The 19,066-nt window shown below is 34.3% G+C and overlaps 1 protein-coding gene across 5 annotated transcripts in view; it reads left to right on the top strand.

The window, feature by feature from the left end:
- Positions 1-18,042, top strand: part of fbxo11b (F-box protein 11b) — a 68,994-nt gene extending 50,952 nt beyond the window's left edge. For 4 of the 5 annotated variants that reach the window (XM_021472548.3, XM_005156232.5, XM_073918487.1 and 1 more), the window contains 18 exons: positions 1,253-1,382; positions 1,660-1,743; positions 1,853-1,985; positions 2,379-2,485; positions 2,637-2,748; positions 5,173-5,279; positions 6,973-7,110; positions 7,199-7,416; positions 8,449-8,629; positions 9,632-9,754; positions 9,831-9,916; positions 10,087-10,163; positions 10,971-11,114; positions 11,340-11,450; positions 12,002-12,109; positions 12,192-12,300; positions 12,398-12,496; positions 16,310-18,042. In XM_021472548.3, the coding sequence (XP_021328223.1) occupies positions 1,253-1,382; positions 1,660-1,743; positions 1,853-1,985; positions 2,379-2,485; positions 2,637-2,748; positions 5,173-5,279; positions 6,973-7,110; positions 7,199-7,416; positions 8,449-8,629; positions 9,632-9,754; positions 9,831-9,916; positions 10,087-10,163; positions 10,971-11,114; positions 11,340-11,450; positions 12,002-12,109; positions 12,192-12,300; positions 12,398-12,496; positions 16,310-16,439 (2,197 nt within the window). In that variant the 3' untranslated portion in view covers positions 16,440-18,042. Of the gene's footprint in view, positions 1-1,252; positions 1,383-1,659; positions 1,744-1,852; positions 1,986-2,378; positions 2,486-2,636; positions 2,749-5,172; positions 5,280-6,972; positions 7,111-7,198; positions 7,417-8,448; positions 8,630-9,631; positions 9,755-9,830; positions 9,917-10,086; positions 10,164-10,970; positions 11,115-11,339; positions 11,451-12,001; positions 12,110-12,191; positions 12,301-12,397; positions 14,476-15,614 lie in introns of all 5 variants that reach the window. The other variant, XR_012388003.1, reaches the window with a different exon arrangement.
- Positions 18,043-19,066: the final 1,024 nt, after the last annotated feature.

Raw genomic sequence — 19,066 nt, 5'->3', positions numbered from 1 at the left:
GTAGATCCACATACACTACTGTTCAGAAATTGAGTTGTTAATTATTGATACAAGACTATAATTTAGGTGGACTGATTCATTTTGGTTAAATATTTTTTTTGTGACGTCAAAGCAGTCATTACTCCAGTCTTCATTACCATGTGATCCTTTAGATAGCTTTCTGATCAAAAAATTGATTGGATGCTCAGTTTTTGAGAATTGTTTTTGATTAATCAAATGAGCCCTTACTGAATAAAAGTGTTAGTTTGAAATAGCCGTTTGAATGGTGTATTTTAAAAACACAGCACTAGACTGGCATTTGAGCCCTGTTTATTTGCCACCATAAGGTTTCATTCATTTAGATCAACTGGGATGATCGAGTGTTTTTTTTTTATGCTGTGGATCTGCATAAATTATAGTAAATTACAAGCATATATAAATACGACAGAGCAAAAATAAACCGTTTTCTGGGGAGTCTAACTGTATTGAAGTACAGAAATAGAACAATCAAATGTAAAATAACATGATCATCATTGTATAAATAAATTGTAAAAAATTTTAATATCTTTGTATTTTAATCTTTAATAAATAATTTGATACTGGAATGTGAATATTGCAAATACACACATTGGGATATCGATGCTCAAATTGTATATTGTTTAGCCCTAAGAAGCACATTAATCACTTTAATTCTAAAAAGATGGAGACAGTATTAATGGTTAAGTGCACTAGTAATAGAATGAATTATGTTATGTTATGTTATAGTTATATTTACAGCCAGAAGATGTAAAAAAAGAATTAAAGAGTGTAAGGATTCTCTTTAGAAATGAGCATTATACTAACATGCACAATCATGGCTGGATTTTCTCTTTAGGGCTTTTTGATATCCGTCTTGTGTAGAAGAACGTACACTACTGTTCAGAAATCGAGTAATTAATTGTTTACACAAGACTATAATTTAGGTGGACTGATACATTTTTGTTTACCTATTTTATTCTGTGACGTTAAACCAGTCATTACTCCAGTCTTCAGTGCCATGTATTCCTTCAGATATCTTTTTAATATGCTGATTTGGTGCTCAATATTTAGGTTTTTTTGATCAAGTAAATGAGTCCTTACTGAATGAAAGTATTAGTTTGAAATAGCCGTTTGAACGGTGTATTTTAAAAGCACAGCACTAGACTGGCATTTGGTCTCAATGTTTATTTTCCACAGTAATGTGTTGTCATTTAGTATTTTTACTCTTGTTTGTGTTTATTTGTTTGTTTCATAGGAAGAGACTATACATGGAAGTGTTTGAGTACACGCGACCCATGATGCATCCAGAACCAGGGAAGTTCTACCAGATCAACCCGGAAGAGTATGAGCAACCAAACCCATGGAAAGAGAGCTTTCAGCAGTTGGTATGAGAGCTTGTGTTTCTGTTTTCTTTCCTCAGTCAGATTATGGATAATCACACTTTAACGTCAAGGTGGATATGAATGATGGATGATTTTTTTCCATGCAAGGCCTTTTGTGTTTAATATATTTGAGTAACAATGGTATTCACTCTTCTAAAGGTCATGAAATGACTAATGCCACATTTACTCATGTTAACTGTCCATCTCGTGGACAAAAGTGATGCTGAAATGTAAAGAAAGATTCGCCACTAAATCTTTGCATTTGTTTCTCTTTCTACAGTATAAGGGAGCACACGTAAAGCCTGGTTTTGCAGAACACTTTTATAGTAATCCAGCCAGATACAAAGGCAGAGAAAATATGTTGGTATGGACATTTGACTTCAGTGGTTGAATTTTTTTTTTAAAGAACGTTCAGCAAATGCACAGGTGTTTTCAACTTCATTGTAAGGTTGTTGTTTTTTTTTTGTTTTTAGTATTATGACACCATTGAAGATGCACTAGGAGGAGTGCAAGAGGCCCACTTTGATGGCCTGATATTTGTGCATTCTGGCATTTACACCGATGAGTGGATCTACATTGAATCCCCCATCACAATGATTGGCGCAGGTAAACCTGATGGCTTTGTTTTTGTTATGTATATTCTTAACTTTAAAAGGATAGTTCACCTAAAACTGAAAATCCAGACATCATTTACTCACACTTCACTTGTTCCAAACCAGTTTGACTTTTTTATTTTTATTTATTATGTTGAGCCCAAAATAATAGATTTTAAAGAAAGCTCAAAACCAGTAACCATTGACTTCCATAGTCCATCAAATACTATGGAAGACAATGGTTACAGGTTTTGGTCTTTCTTCAAAATACCTTCTTTTGGGCGTAACATCATAAAAACACTCCTAAAGGTTTGAAACTATTAGAGGTGAATATATAAAGTGCACATAAAAGTGCACCAGACTGTTATCCTAAAGTCACCAACATCCCTGTTTTCCGTCCTTTCAGCCTCAGGGAAGGTAGCTGATAAGGTCGTCATTGAAAACACTAGAGATTCAACGTTTGTTTTTATGGAGGGATCTGAAGATGCATATGTGGGCTACATGACTATCAGGGTAAGACCAACAGTATTTTTATTTTTTAAGTTATTTACATTTAGCGCATTATTTTATTGCAAACATCAGTTTTTATTATTTTAATCATGATGTTAAAAGTTGCAACAAATCATGTTTTTGCATGTGTGTTGTATTGCTGTTTCGCACACAGTTCAACCCTGATGATAAGTCAGCACAGCATCATAACGCTCATCACTGTTTGGAGATCACGGTTAACTGCAGCCCCAATATCGACCACTGCGTTATCCGCAGCACCTGCACAGGTACCTTTCATTTAGATTACAGACTTAGTAAAAACATTTGTTGGAAATAAATATTTTATATCAGTATTAAGGAGAGAGTTCATCAAAACTGGATCAAAACCTTTGAGTTTGTTTTTCTGTTAAAGACAAAAGAAGTTATTTTGAAGAATGTTATAAATTGGTAACTATTTACCTCTATAGAAAAAAATATATATATACAGAAGATTTTCTTATATCATTTTTTAACATTTTTTAAAATAACTTTTGTGTTCAACTGAAAAAGAGACTTAAGGCTGGCTTATACTTCTGTGTCAAGGCTGCGGCGGCCTATACCTGTGTGATTGACGCAGAACTATAAATCAGCCTTTAAACAGGTTTATTTTTGACTATGTTTTTGGTTTTATTTATCAGCGATCCCTTTAATGTATTTTACTCCCACTTTGATCAGTATATAGAAAACCTGACTCTTAATTTTTGGATAGGAATTTATATCCTGTTTCGAAACAGATGCTTTATACTTAAATTCTTTCTAGTATCGTTGTTTTGATCTTCAGCCTAATTTGTGGTGAATTAGGAGGTTGAAGTCTGTATACATGTTCAGTTCATTTGTGTATTCTTTTGACTGTGGCCATGTTTGTTTGTTTACATGTACAGTTGAAGTCATAATTATTAGCCCCCCTGTATATTTTTTCTCCCATTTTCTGTTTAACCGAAAGAGATTTTTTTTTCAACACATATTTTTCTAAACATGTTATGTTGTCGATTTATTTTATCTTTCCCTTAATGACAATAATTAATATTTTACCAGATATTTTTTCAAGACACTTCTATACAGCTTAAAGTAACATTTAAAGGCTTAACTAGGTTATTAGGTTAACTAAGCAGGTTAGGGTAATGAGGCAAGTTATTGTATAACGATGGTTTACGGAATAAAATATAGCTTAGTGGCTAATAATTTTGACCTTAAAAATGTTTTTTGAAAAATTTAAAACTGCTTTTATTTTTGGCGAAAAAAAACAAACGACTTTCTCTAGAAGGAAAAAAAATATTATGAGACATACTGTGACAATTTACTTGTCAGTTAAACACCATTTGGAAAATATTTAAATAAGAAAGAAAAAAAAATCAAAGGGGGGCTAACAAATATGACTTTTACTGTGTGTGTGTTCTCCGATCAGAACTTTTGCAGCCGATACCGAGTACAGACTCCTTTTCATGGAGATTGCCCGATACAGAGTAGCGATTCTGATGCTTCAAGCTTTATAATGCATAAAGCACATTTTCCCTTTAATATTAATGCTTAAGTCGAGCTCGCGCCTTACCTAAGGAAATAAATGAAGGATGTTGCATGTAATCCTTTAAACATGTCTCTTATAACCATTTAGATGTGGACATGTCATGATAAAAGCATATAAAGTCCATTACTTCTTTATTAAAAAGAAATTGTCCTATAAACTGCTGTCTCTAACAATAAGTTTGTTGTAAGATGTTATATTATTATATATTCATGTAAAAAAAAAATATATATATATATATATATATATATATATATATATATATATATATATATATATATATATATATATATATATATATATATATATATATATATATATTTCCACCCAGGTCTGGGGGACCTGGCAATAGTGTCAAAAGTTTATGATTTGTATATAGAGTTCTATTGTGTAAAACAACACATTTTAGTGTCCGGGCATGAATACGCTTACTGTATTTCCTATGTTTTGAGAGCTGAGGGGATTATTTTGTATTTTCTCAAACATATCAAGGTAAGTGCTAAAAATTCTACTGCAAAATTACAAATTGTTCCTCTTCCCAACAGGGAAAACCACCAACAATCAAAAATAGATGATTATATCATGTCAAGGCTTTGCAATAAAAAAAAGTCATTTGAATGGAAGTCAATGGGTCAAAAACAGCTATAAACATAACGAAAGGGTTGTCCGTTTGCCCAGAGTGTATTTTTGAGTATTTTAAAAAATGACAAAGCATTTTCCAAAAATATGTGTCAAAATAAGATTAGTCACCAAATATCATTTCATTTGCTGAATCATGTAGAAAGTTGTGGCCAAATTAAGCCTCAAAATCACCCTAGAGTGGTTGAAAACCACAACACAGCCCCAGCAACACACAAGGGTAAAGGATTAGACATTAGGTAGGTGATTTTTTTTTGCTTTTGGAGTGCAATCCAACACATGAGCGTCTACATTATGCAATCAATCTGTTTTTTTAGTAGTGAAAAACCTTAAAAAATATGTTTTTAACATGTATTTAGTGTCAGTGTGGTCCACTTGGGATCTAATGTTACAATGTATTCACAGTATACGTTTTCTCTATATATGCGTTCTTTGGGAATAGAACCATATTTCATTAAATTAAGAAATCATTATCTGGGTGATGCTTACTTGATTCTCTCTGTGTGTGTAGTGGGATCAGCGGTGTGTGTAAGTGGTCAGGGTGCTGGACCTACTATAAAACACTGCAACATCAGCGATTGTGAAAACGTTGGACTGTACATCACTGATCACGCACAGGTAGAAATCCCCATTCTCTATTTTAAAGTGCATTAAGGGAACTGTTTAAAACTGAAATGGTCATTATTTCTTTTATCCTTAGGATTGTAAGTAGTTGGATTTGCATTTTCATACAATAGGATCATACTAGCCTTTTTAGTCGTGCACATTACAAACTCTTTAAAAGCAATTCATATGACTCATGCTATGTGATCCATTTTTATTTTTGCTCACACTGTAGTTTTATAGTGGTTAAATTACAAGGATTGAAGTAACCTAAACCCAAATGGATTATTTTGCCCTCATGTTGTGGTCAAATCGTTTAGTAAAATGTTGCATTTTAATATCTGCTTTGCCTGTGTTGACATAAATTGTAGCTTATACATTCCCTCTGTTCTCTGGACATTTAAAATAGGGCTGCACAATATATTGTTTTATTATTGATATCGCAATAAGCATTGATGTGCCTGTCTGCAATAATCACATCGCAAAATGTTTAAAGTCACGGCAGAATTAAACCACAACGAAGTGAAAATTTGTTTGTGTGAGTATTTGAATAGTTTAAAGCACTCAGGCACAAGAATTCTTACAATTTGTAACGTTAATAAAGAAAATTCCTTAAAATATTTTTATGATGAAGACTATGCAAAGATATTTACATAAAATTTTTCAATTGATCTATCTAAATACTGTTATACTTACCAGAAACCCATAAAGCACTGTTTATTTCACTTTAATCTTTGCTCCATTGTGTTTATGGCTGTAGTTTGTTTAATATGTAATACATTTATATAAAAATATATTTAGATAACTTTAATATATAGGCCTATACATGGTTCAGTCCCCTACAATTTAATCCTAATCAATCTAAATTGATCCAAATAGAGCTGTTTAAGTCATCTTGTGAATTTGTTCATATTGCAGTGAAAAAAATATTTCAACGTCAGATTTTTCCAATATCATGCAGCCCTAATTTAAAATATTTATTCATTAAGTCATTCCAAAAATACTCACCACCATACAGTTTAACATGATTTACAGAAGACAACCCTAAAAAATGTAATAATTCAGTTTAACTAATATATACACACACACACACACCAAAAAAAGAACAAAAATCATTTGATGAAATATTAAAAAAGATATAATAGCATCACCAAAATATTAACATATATTAATTTTAAACCTTTACATTTGGCAAACCACTAGGTTTTACCCATTTTGGACAGCAAGTGTTTAAAGATTTAAAATATTCTGAATTTAAATCAGATTGCGTGTTCATTTGTACATCTGAATATGTACAGGCAGGCTGAAAAATATACATTTTAAATTAGTATATATTTAAATTACATCTAATTTATTAATAAAACATATACATGTTGTCAATGTTTTGAGGCATATTTAGTGGACTCTACTCAGTTTTCTCTTTATTAGCTAAAACAGTTAAATTATACATCATTTTACATTCCCCCCAAACTCCCCTATGATTCACACCCTGAGTACAGGTCATTTAATTTTGCACATTAATGTATGTTACATTGAATAATGATGGAGCTTTATTTAAATTGTTTTCATTGTATATAAAATTGTATTTGAAAGTTGAATTATATTTGATATAGACCAAAATATTCCATACATGCCTGCATATATAATATAGGTGTGTTTTGTGTGCGTTTAGAAAACAGTGTTTTTACTGTGTGATTTTGGGTTACAGGGTATTTATGAAGATAACGAAATCTCAAACAACGCGCTTGCGGGTATTTGGGTAAAAAACCATGGCAATCCTATCATCAGACGTAATCATATCCACCATGGCAGAGACGTAGGAGTTTTTACCTTTGACCACGGCATGGTAATTATTAAACCCTATATTCTTTCATAGAGAGACTTTATCATTTTAGTGCAGCAACTGATGTTCGCCTCTCTGTCTCCCTCTGCAGGGCTATTTTGAGAGCTGTAATATCCACAGAAACCGGATTGCAGGGTTTGAGGTGAAAGCATACGCTAACCCAACTGTTGTTCGCTGCGAGATCCATCATGGCCAAACAGGGGGCATCTATGTTCATGAAAAAGGCCGCGGCCAATTTATAGAAAACAAAATATATGCCAATAATTTTGCTGGTGTGTGGATCACCTCCAACAGTGACCCGACAATAAGGTCAGCCTCCCTTTTATATTCATTGATGTGACTATATAATAATTAACTGTGGCACATCTATGGAGCCAAGTCTAAAAAAAAAAATACATTTACAAAATGAAACTCATACATGCACAGAACAATTCAAAATTACAAAATCCAATTAGTAAATTCAAAACACGATTCATAAATATAATACACTATTTGTGAATTCACAAGTAAAGACATATAAATATTTTCACCAAATGAATTGGATTTGTGAATATTATGAATTGATTTGAATTTACGAAATGGATTTGTGTATTTTTGAACCATGTTTTGAATTAATCTATTTGATTTGTGTATTTACGAATCGTGTTTTGAATTTACAAATTAGATTTGTGTAATTACAAATTGCCTTTTCAATTTACGCATTGGATTTGTGTATTTTGGAATCGTGTTTTAAATTTAAGAATTGGATTTGTGTATTTTTGAACCATGTTTTGAATTTACAAATTAGATTTGTGTATTTATGAATTGCGTTTTGAATTTACGAATTGGATGTGTATTTTTGAATTCTGTTTTAAATTTACGAAATGGATTTGTGTATTTTTGAATCGTGTTTTGAATTTACGAATTGGATTTATGTATTTTCAAATTGTTTCGAATTTACGAATTCAATTTGTATATTTACAAATTACGTTTTGAAATTGCAAATTGGATTTGTGTATTTTTGAATCCTGTTTTTTATTCAAGAAAGAGTTTTCATTCGTAATGAATCATTCATAATTGTGAATTGTGTTGTGGATATATGAATTATATTTTGTATTTGTATTATTTTTGCGACTGATCTGGCTCCATACTTATCTGTATCAATTAATATAGCTATTTTTCTAAATATTATTTTAAAAATTATTATAATAATTATTGATATATTTTATTATAATAATAATTATTATAATAAAAGTATTATATATAATAATTGTGTTAAGCTTTCTAAATACCCACATGCTGTAAAATTGATTGTTCCATTTTGTTGATCAGCAGTAAATGAGCTGTCTTCTCTTAATCTAGGGGAAATGCCATCTTCAATGGAAACCAAGGAGGCGTTTACATATTTGGCGATGGGAGGGGCCTCATTGAGGGAAATGATATTTATGGAAACGCCCTGGCTGGCATTCAGATCAGAACGAACAGCTGTCCGATAGTAAGGCACAACAAAATCCATGATGGCCAGCATGGAGGAATCTATGTGGTGAGCACATGAGATTAGTAAATTGACCAATTACATAAAAATTCTGGGCCGAAACAAAACATTTAGGACGCACACCAAGAATTGAAAAAATAATAATTAAAAAAAATATTTAAATAAATTTTAAGTATATTCACACTTATTTTTTATAATTTATCAGCACGTATAGATTTGTTTCTGTTACAAATATATTTCAAGCTTCTTCTGACTATTGGATAGCAAGCATGCCATACATTCTTCTCTCACTGACAGGCAAAGCTTTGAGTTTAATCTTGACATTAAAGGGTCCATATCAGCATTGATTTAAATTGTGAAATAGAGTAGTTAACATTTGAAGTGGATTAAAAAGTTTTTCAATGTTCAGTTTTTATGTGTTTGCACTTAGCTTGAGCCTTTACTGAGTGCACGCGCACAGCTGAGAACTGTGAAAGCTTTTATATGACGCTCTCGCCGGAAACACAAGCATTTCACATGTGAGATAGCCAATTGTGCAGACGAAAATTAATTATCACAAATTAAAAATGCTTTTTCAGTTAAATTATGCTACTGTAAGTAATGTTTTGTTCGGCAATAATTCTCCACTGCCGATAGCAGAACCAGTAACATCAGACAGAGCTTATCCATACTTCTGTCTTTTATAATTAAGTACTGATAAAGTACCGAGTTTTGGTACCCATCCCTAAGCGAGAGTATGATTGCAAATTTAACACAAAACATACCTACTAAGTAAGGGTACTTTGGCAGTGGAAATTGAAGCCTGATCAGTTTGACTTTTATTGAACTGTACCACTCAGTGGAAATGAGGCATTAGAGAAGTACTAGCTAAACATTGTTGTTTTGGTCAGTGAATTCAGTCCTTCAAAATAAAAAAGAAGCTATTTCAACCCCATATTTTTGGTGCATCCCTTCTGACTCCTATACATTACAGGTTGCTGACAGGAAAATATGTATACACGCTTTGAATTTGTCATAGCCTAACTGTATCTGTTGTGTTTCTTTCTGTAGCATGAAAAGGGTCAAGGTGTAATAGAGGAGAATGAGGTGTACAGCAACACTCTTGCTGGAGTCTGGGTGACCACAGGAAGCACGCCAGTACTTCGGAGGAACAGGATACACAGTGGAAAACAGGTTTGAACTTCAGAATTTAGTTTATGATCAGAGCTTCTTCATTCATGCCTTCTAATATTGTTATTTTTCTGAAAAGGTTGGAGTGTATTTTTATGACAATGGACATGGAGTACTGGAAGATAATGATATCTACAATCACATGTACTCGGGAGTCCAGATCAGGTAAGGAGGATATAATTGAATTTCTGCTTCTTCAGGAAGTATCAGACACTACAAATAGGCTTTCAAGAGTCTTGGTGGTAAAGAAGTGCACTGTGTTTGCACATCGAAAACACTGTACAGGATTGATGTTTTTTTTTTCTCTCTCTCTCTTTGTTATTTTTTAAACAAAGAACTGGAAGCAATCCAAAAATCAGAAGAAACAAAATTTGGGGTGGACAAAATGGAGGCATTCTTGTTTACAATTCCGGTAAGTTGCTAATCTACTTTTTCTTAGTGTTTTAGCTTGAACAGACGGTTTATCCAAAAATATAAATATGGTGTTCATTCACTCCCCCTCAGGCCATCTGAAATTTAAGTGACCTTTTTCTTTAAAAGAATAATCTTCATAAAATTAAAGTTTTTTTTAGTTGAAACCATCATCCCTGGTCTTTCAAAAACTGCACTTAGGGAGTCTAAAAAACACACAAAATCAAAACAAAATCAGATCTTCTCTCCTGGACCACAAACGTGTCAATTTTATTTTTTTAAAATGAGATTTATACATGATCTGAAACTGAATAAACAAGCTTTCCACTGATGTATTGTTTGTTAGGATTGGCCAACATTTGGTCTAAATACAATTGGAGAATCTGGAATCCGAGCATCCTTAAAATCGAAATATTGAAAAATTCACATTTATAATTCTAATAGCTGTGCATATTACTCGTGTAAATTTGGTTTTGTTTTATTTAGTTTTATATTTTATTTACAAAAAGCTTTTATGGAACTTGATCTTCACTAATTATTTTAACAGTTTTTGGCATACATCATTTTGACTTTTGTTGGCTATTCCTACAAGTATAGCTGTTAAACTTCAGACTAGTTTTGTGGTCCATGGTCTCTATACTAAAGATATCAAGCAAAATGGTTGGTCTGTGCAAGAAATAGAATGTTTAATCTCTCCAATCCGTGCCAAACTTGGCCTTTTTGATACCCAAAGAAGGACCAGTGTTTTTATTAAATTCACATTCATAAAAAGATAATTCTGTTTGTTGTGTTTGAAATCTATTTTTAGGGCTGGGTTTCATTGAGGACAATGAAATCTTTGATAATGCCATGGCGGGGGTGTGGATTAAGACGGACAGCAACCCTACGCTACGCAGGAATAAGATCCATGATGGACGGGATGGGGGCATTTGCATATTCAATGGTGGGAGGGGTAAGAATGCATGGAGTTTTTTTTTTACATTTTTGTTTTCTAAACACAATACAGAAAGTAAAGCTAGTCTGATACCTAGACACGGATCATGGGTCATCTTGAGCTAAATCGCACAATCCTCCTAAGAACGTCTAAAAACTAGGCTTTATCTGTGTCATTAAAGCTAGCCAGTTTGTGTAGCATGATTATCAGAGAAACTAATAATGAATCTTCATGCATGTTCAGGGTTGTTGGAAGAGAACGACATCTTCAGGAATGCACAGGCTGGTGTTCTCATCAGCACGAACAGCCACCCGGTGCTGCGGAAGAACCGGATATTTGACGGATTTGCTGCAGGTCAGTTAAAGGTCTAGGTCAGAAGTGCATACATCTTATGTAACAGTTGTTTTGCTATATTAATAACTCGTTTAATCCCCCTTTACTTCTGAAGTTCAAGTGCATTGTACTCCTTTGAATATTATACTTGTGAAATTCACTTTATTATTAGGTCACAGTAGTAATCAGTGGAAAACAGCATAGTCACATCTACATTGTCTCAGTTGAAAACAATCAAATTGCAATGTGTTCTACCAACGTGTTACACTATTTAGATGTTCTATATGTGCAAGCAGAAACAATGTAAACAATTCGTGTCATATTTTCATTTAAAAGTTGAATTTGTTGGCCACCAACAAAACTTTTTTAACTTCCAGTTACAGGAACAAAAAACACAGTGGGATTAAATGGTGTTTATTTGTAAATTATGGTAAAATAATTTTATTTAAAAAATCTTAGTTGTCAATAAAACTTGTAGACGTTTTGGAGTGCATGGGATTGGGCTGTTTTTATTATTATTATTATTATTATTTTTTTTTTTTTTTAATTTGCTGCTCTTTTCCCTGATTTAGGCATTGAAATCACAAATCATGCCACAGCGACTCTCGAAGGCAATCAGATTTTCAACAACAGATTCGGAGGTTTATTTCTAGCCTCTGGTGTCAACGTTACAATGAAAGGTAAGCACTGAAAACTCATTACCAGACAGTTATTTTTACTTTAAATGTCTGTTAATATACATTTTTTCCCATACCTTTCTAGATAATAAAATCATGAACAATCAGGATGCCATAGAGAAGGCGGTGAGCAGAGGTCAGTGCCTGTACAAGATTTCCAGTTACACCAGCTACCCCATGCACGATTTCTACAGGTAAACTGAAAGCAGGCGACACCAAACGGTCTGCTTTGAAAACTAACAGTAATGGTTGCAGTATTTCACCCTGTTCCATTTTCTCATCTCATCTTAGGTGTCACACCTGTAACACGACAGACCGGAACGCAATTTGTGTGAATTGTATTAAGAAGTGCCACCAAGGGCATGATGTGGAGTTTATACGGCATGATAGGTCAGTGCTATAGCTTCTTGTATGCTGGGATATATATATATATATATATATATATATATATATATATATATATATATTCATGCTTGATACTTTTGTCAAAATACTCCTTTCATTGTTACTGTACTGACGTTGAATGTATGTGATTTCTTTTTTTCTTAGATTTTAATTTGTCTGTAAATATTTTTCAAATTTCTGAAAGTATTTTACTGTCATTGTGTGTGTACTTTTGAGTAAAATCGAGATGAAACAGATTGTTATTAATTTTGTTAATGTTTAGTTTTATTCATTTTTTTTTACGGTTAACTAACTGTTCATTAAATTAGCTGAAAAATTACCCCCAAAGAAAAAGAGCAAAAACATTTGAAAAGTAGCTTTAGAAATAATAGATCATGAAAGTAGATGATTTGAGAAATGTCTTAAGTATTTTTTGTTCATGCAATGAAAGCTGTAGGCTGACAAAGAATCTGTTTCATGGTATGAGTAATTTATTCCAAAATGTAAATAATGGATATCATCATATAGTTATTGATCTGTAGTTATTTTTAAAAATGAACAAAAAGGCCTTGATGTATTAAACACTTAAAGTAATAAAAAATAAAATGTACAGTGGTCCCTCGAGAGTTACATTTGTAAAAATAACCTACAATAGGTGAAATCAGCAAAGTAGTCAGCTTTATTTTTTACAATTATTATAGATGTTTTAAGGCTGTAAAACTTTATATACTTTTTTTTTTTTTTTTACATTTTAACTTTTTTTTTTTTCTTGTTTCAATACTCTCAAAGTTCAAACTTTCATAAAAAATAAGTCCAATTTTATTGAATAAAAGATCAAAATTTGTTGTCAGACACAAACATTCTTCAATGTCAGCAAAAAGTTCATAAAGCTTTTGTGCGTAAAATGTTGACATCCAGCGTAATCTTTTTCCTGCCGTCACTGATCCACAGAATGCGCACACCGGATGCACCTCATTTATGACAGTTGAAAGTAACACACAAAGGACACACATATTCCCATGTTATTTAAAATGAAATTATTCAGGTGGCGCTCTGTGGTGCTGCAGAAATATGAACTGTGTGCTGAGTGGTAGCTGGGCACCGCAGATAGCCACCGACTTGCGGCACCAATGGGCGTACCCTGACATAAACCTATATTTACAATTCTAAAATGCATGGTACTGCGTGACGTGTCACATCCGGTCTGTGACCCCCATTTATGATGATCTTGCTGCAGACAGTTACAACCCTTTTTTTACCCTTGTTGAATCTCACACTGCTAACGATCGAAGATTCATGTTACTTGTTACATGTTACAAGCTGAACACAATCTGTACTGTACAGTACATTGATTGACAATGGTTTACAGCCAATCAGGGCGCAGAGCACACATTCTCTGTATTAACAAGCATGTCAAATTGCACCAAAACATCGGTGAAACTGCAAGGCCATGAAAGGTGAACCACGTTGTAGCGAGGGACCACTGTACTTCGCCTTTTCAATAGTGTGTTCTCTGTTGTGTAATATGTGCTTACTGTTTGGCAATATCACACTGTATGGCTGTATATCGACATTGCTGGGAGGCGTGCGTTGGCTGAAGGCTGCAGGCCAAGTGCCTTAGTGCCCTAGAAGTGCCGATATACAGCCATTTTGCACTGCTACAAGTCCGATATTGCCATTATACAACAATTTGATATCATAAGTCTCAACTTATTGTGTGGTCCCAGTCGCCATCTAGTGGCGAAGCATCAACTGTCAATTCCTTTGCTCTGCCAAATCCACTTGTTAAGTGTGACGTCAAGTAAATCGGGTGCAAGTGCTATATCAAACTGTATAGGGAGACTCATCAAATGGTAATAATAAATGTTCACAAAGTGACATATTTTGTTCGAAAATCACGATCCACTACATATTCGATGGCCAGAAAGTGATGAATTTTTTTATTGATTGTTAAAATGTTGGTATTTGTGATGCAGCAAGCTCAGGCCCCGTTTACACTAGTGCGTTTTAGTTTGAAAACGCATAAGTTTTGCTACGGTTACGCCATCCGTCCACACTACGCCGGAGTTCTCGAGCGCCGAAAACGGAGCTTTTTGAAAACGCTGGAAAGGCCGTTTTCATTCTAAAACGCTGCTGCTCCGTCTCAGTGTGGATGGGGAAAGACGGAGACATCTGAAAACGGAGGCGGGGCTGCAAACGTTCGCCTCTCTGATTGGGGCTTTTCCTCAATATTAAGTAGCCCACACACAGTTCAGTCTCGCATCCTCTTCTTGTAAGTTAAGACTTCGCAAGTTTGATCAAGGCTGCAGTCTCCCCTTCTCAGTTTGATATGGAAAACATACCGAGGACACGGGTAAATCTTCAAAGGGAACAGTGTACTTTATAACTTCATTCACATCACCTTGGCTACGTTGTTTCACTTTCTCAACAATAAAATGTAAACATGATTTAAGGAACTGCCTATTTTCTTTTTAATATTAGCAACTTAACAGACAGCAGAAATGTTGAGGCGCCGTGCTGCATATATGAGCGTCATCTTCACTGTGTGGACATTTATAACAAAACGGAGCCGATAACAACTGCCTCCTTTCAATTTCAGTGAAAATACGAAACGCACCCTCTCTTTTGCTAAATATCAGTTTTAATAATCGATAATTATAAAAGTATAACATACAATAAGTTTATACATTGTAGGAAATAAAGGCAAGCGATCAGTCAATGTACCTGGATTAATCATTAACTTATCTTTGCGCTTAACCAAAACATGTTACCCGTGAACAAGTAACTTAAAAGATTCCAATGACCAAAGTCAGGGAATTGGCCTATGTCGTTAGATAAAGACAACAACATGAATGAAATATCACGTTCAGCAAATATAGTGAGATTAGATCCAGCGAGAGATGCTTGATGAGCAGTCCGACAAGCAGAGCTCTCATCTGGGTAGAAATGCTGGAGCGCTTGCCCGAGAGTGTGTGTGTGGTCACGTGATGTGCGTTTTCAGCGTTTTGGTGTGGACGGAGAGCAGTTCAGAAACGCTGGGTAAAACGCGAGTGTGGACGCGGATCGTTTTCATTCTACAACGCCGTTTTAAAACTAAAACGCACTAGTGTAAACGGGGCCTCAGAGACTGTTGTGTACACCAAGATTTGATATAAAATTCACTTTAATGTGTGATATGACTAAAAAGTGGTCATAAATAAATATTTTCTTAATTCAAATGAGTAGCGGCTTAGACCCAGCAACAGTATTTTATACGTCATGGCTTAACAAGTGGAAATGACAGGCTAATAGCTGCCGACGCGCTGAATCTCTGAAATCATAAATATAAAAAAAAAATAGACACCAACTGCATAGTTGCAATCTTAACAACTACACTCTTGACTAAAAAAGCCTCAAAAGTGCATTATGTTGTCCAACAGCTGCACTATTTGTCAAACTGTAGTGAGTCTATTGATCTGCTGACACTCTATGTGGGCGGAGTAATACACAAGGGTGAAGAGGCTGTACGAGTGCTGTTATTGCTGAATATCGCACAGCTATCAGCCAATCAGGTTCGAGAACCAGACAGAACTGTTGTATGAATTAACTTAAAGCTGTTATTGTTCTCTTAATATTGTGTAGTAATGATTTATACTGTCACACCATGTTTTTGTGTGTAGCTACAGATCTATTTCAGAATTAATTATTATTTTTAATGAAACTTTTATTGTACAAGTTTATAAATCTCTCTGTATTTTTTCCGTAATGTTTACACCTAAATATATAGGATGCTAAGATTAATCTCTTCTCTAATCCCTTATATAATCTCTTTTTCTGCAGGTTTTTTTGTGACTGCGGCGCGGGTACATTGTCTAATCCTTGCACACTGGCCGGAGAGCCAACCCACGACACGGACACTCTGTATGACTCTGCACCTCCCATAGAGTCCAACACATTACAGCACAACTGAGACGCAGCTCATCCTCCAACACAACACCCGGTCTGAATCTCACCTGCCCACCAATCCAGAGCACCACAGACACCTGGCCTGCAAAAAGTGTGTGTGGACAACAAAACTGTCAAGACTTCGAATGAATCTTTTTAAAGCGAAATGGAGGAACGCAGAACTCGGTGTAAAGCTGCCTCAGACTCTCCTGTATATCGCTGACTGAGAAGATGCAAGGAGAGATGATTTTGGAAGAGGGAAATATTGTGAAGCAATATGTTGACTCAGGATTACGAAGGTGGGGAGGACCACGGTGGTGTTGAGTTTTGGAGGGAAGTAGACTTTTTTTTTTTTTTTTGGTCCTTCCAATCGCACGGTCTTACGCTGTGCATCCTGCCCTACGCAACTTTCAGTGCTACGTGGAGATTCAAGACCAGTTCGGCTGCAGTTTATGTACAGATCTGACCGCAAACAGAGCCACTAGGAGCTGCCGTTTACGGTTCCATCCATTCAAAGGAAGAGCCGTAGAAATTATGGCTTCCCTGGCGACTGTTTTATTTAGTTTGTTTTTGTTGTTTTTTTTTGACAGCCGATGTGCTGAAATATATGTATGATATAAAAAAATTAACAAAAAACAAAACAAAAAAAACTATGTGATTAGCACTTGCTTTTTTAAATATGTTAATATGTTATTCTGATCTACAAATATGATTTTAATGCTTTCTCATGTAGTTTTGTATTTTCAGGCGAAAAGAATCTTACTGTATTTGAATGTCTTTTATTTTATTATATATTATTATTATTGTTATTGTTATTAATATTTTTGTTAGCACACATTAGGCTCGCTGTAATCATACTTGCGTCTCAGCATATAAGTTCTTTCTGTGAAAGAGGAATAACAAAGAAAAGATGGGAAAACGAACACTAAATTGTGCTCCAGCAGTTTTATTTTTGGACTTGTTTTAAGTTGACTTCTTTTACGTGAGTGATTGGTGTGTGGAACTTGCGGTTGTGCAGAAATGTTTGCATCACCTTTGTTACTGCCATTATTTGAATAAGGGTTCTTTTCCCCTATTGTATTTCACTTTCTCATCCTCAAGTTCTTTTCATCTCCAAGCGGTTTGAAGTGTTAAGCAGGGGCCCAAAGAATTCTGAAACATTTAACAACTGTTAATCACATACAATATTTCTATTAAAATGATCTCGGTAAACATTTTTGTCCCACGTGGTCACGGCATCAATGACTTTTAAAGCATTTTTATTGCATTCTTTTGGGCCCATGGCCTGACTTGTGCCTGTTTTAAGTACAATAGGGATTTTGAAAGCCTTGCTGGAGTTGGTTATATCAGAGGCTTCCGGCCTCTTTGCAGCTGAGACGAGTATCTTTACAGCCCCATTGTTTTTTGTTTTTTTTTGCCCCTCAAACTCCATCTATGTGTAATGTGGTGACTGTGGCTTCTCATGCAGCCTGAATTTTATGCATGTGTACCATAACATCTAGACTTAATATATTGTGAAGTCTTCAATAACCATTATGTAGATGCTAGTATGAATTTAAAAAGGGTTTAATTTCCTAGAAAAGAACAGAAACTGGTCATTTTTAAGAAAATAAACTTTATTAGATCAACATTTGGTTGCGTTTGGTTTGTTTTGCGTTGCAAGACCTTCAGACTGACAGTAGGGGGTCTGTTTTCTCTTGCAGGTTTTACTGTTGACTTTCCAGACGCCGTCTGACACAAATAGCAACCAATCACTGTTCATTTAGTTCCCTCGTCATATTTAGAAGTGCAAATGTTGATGTCGCTATATTAACAGATTACTGGGTAAACCACTTGCTGCTATATCATATTAAAGCCCCAAGACGTCTTAGTTTAAAGTGAATTTATATTAGGGTGTCCTTGGTGTACAACCAGCTTAGCTGTTATAAATTCACTGTAAACAACAGTTTCACAGAGCTTACTGCTTTTATCAAACGGATCCATTTTGCATATGCATAGCAAGCTTTCACAAAATAAAGCAAATAGTTTCTTTGACTCAGTACAGATAGTAGTATGGTTGCCAAGCAACAGTCACAGGTATATGTAGAGTATTTTACTACAGCTTCAAATGCGGCTCAACCAGAATCAGAGGTGTGAAAGTCTAATGTCACTAAAAGAGTAACGTCTTTTAATGATAAAATACCATTATTAGATCATCTGTGAACCTTTTCAAAAATACTAGCAGTTCTGCTGGTATGGGTTTTTCTGTGCTATAAATGTTAGCGACTTTTTTTTTTTTTTCTCATTCTCTCAATTAGTTCACTTCAAAGTCATCATGTCTTTGGGACAAGAAATCCCCTTCATGTTTACAAATAATACTGAGAAGCACAGCTGTTTAAAGGTCATTTTTGGTAATCATATCAGAATTGATCAATATTTTGTAAACATCATCGTGTTAAGAGCTTGTTTTTGTAGGCCTATTACTGGTAAAGTTGATCTGGTAATTTGACAGTAATTTACTTTTACTGTTTAAAAGGGGCTTTGTCACACTAGTGTAAAACTCTTGAATACTTTAATATACACTACCTGACAAAAGTGTTGTCACCTATCCAAGTTTTAGTAACAACAAATAATGACTTCTAGTTGATCATTTGGTTTCAGAAGTGGCTTATA

Source organism: Danio rerio, chromosome 12 (assembly GCF_049306965.1).
Source record: "Danio rerio strain Tuebingen ecotype United States chromosome 12, GRCz12tu, whole genome shotgun sequence".
Classification (NCBI taxonomy): Eukaryota; Metazoa; Chordata; class Actinopteri; order Cypriniformes; family Danionidae; genus Danio; species Danio rerio.
The sequence above is the reverse complement of the archived record's forward strand: the minus strand, read 5'-3'. Positions and strand labels throughout refer to the sequence as shown.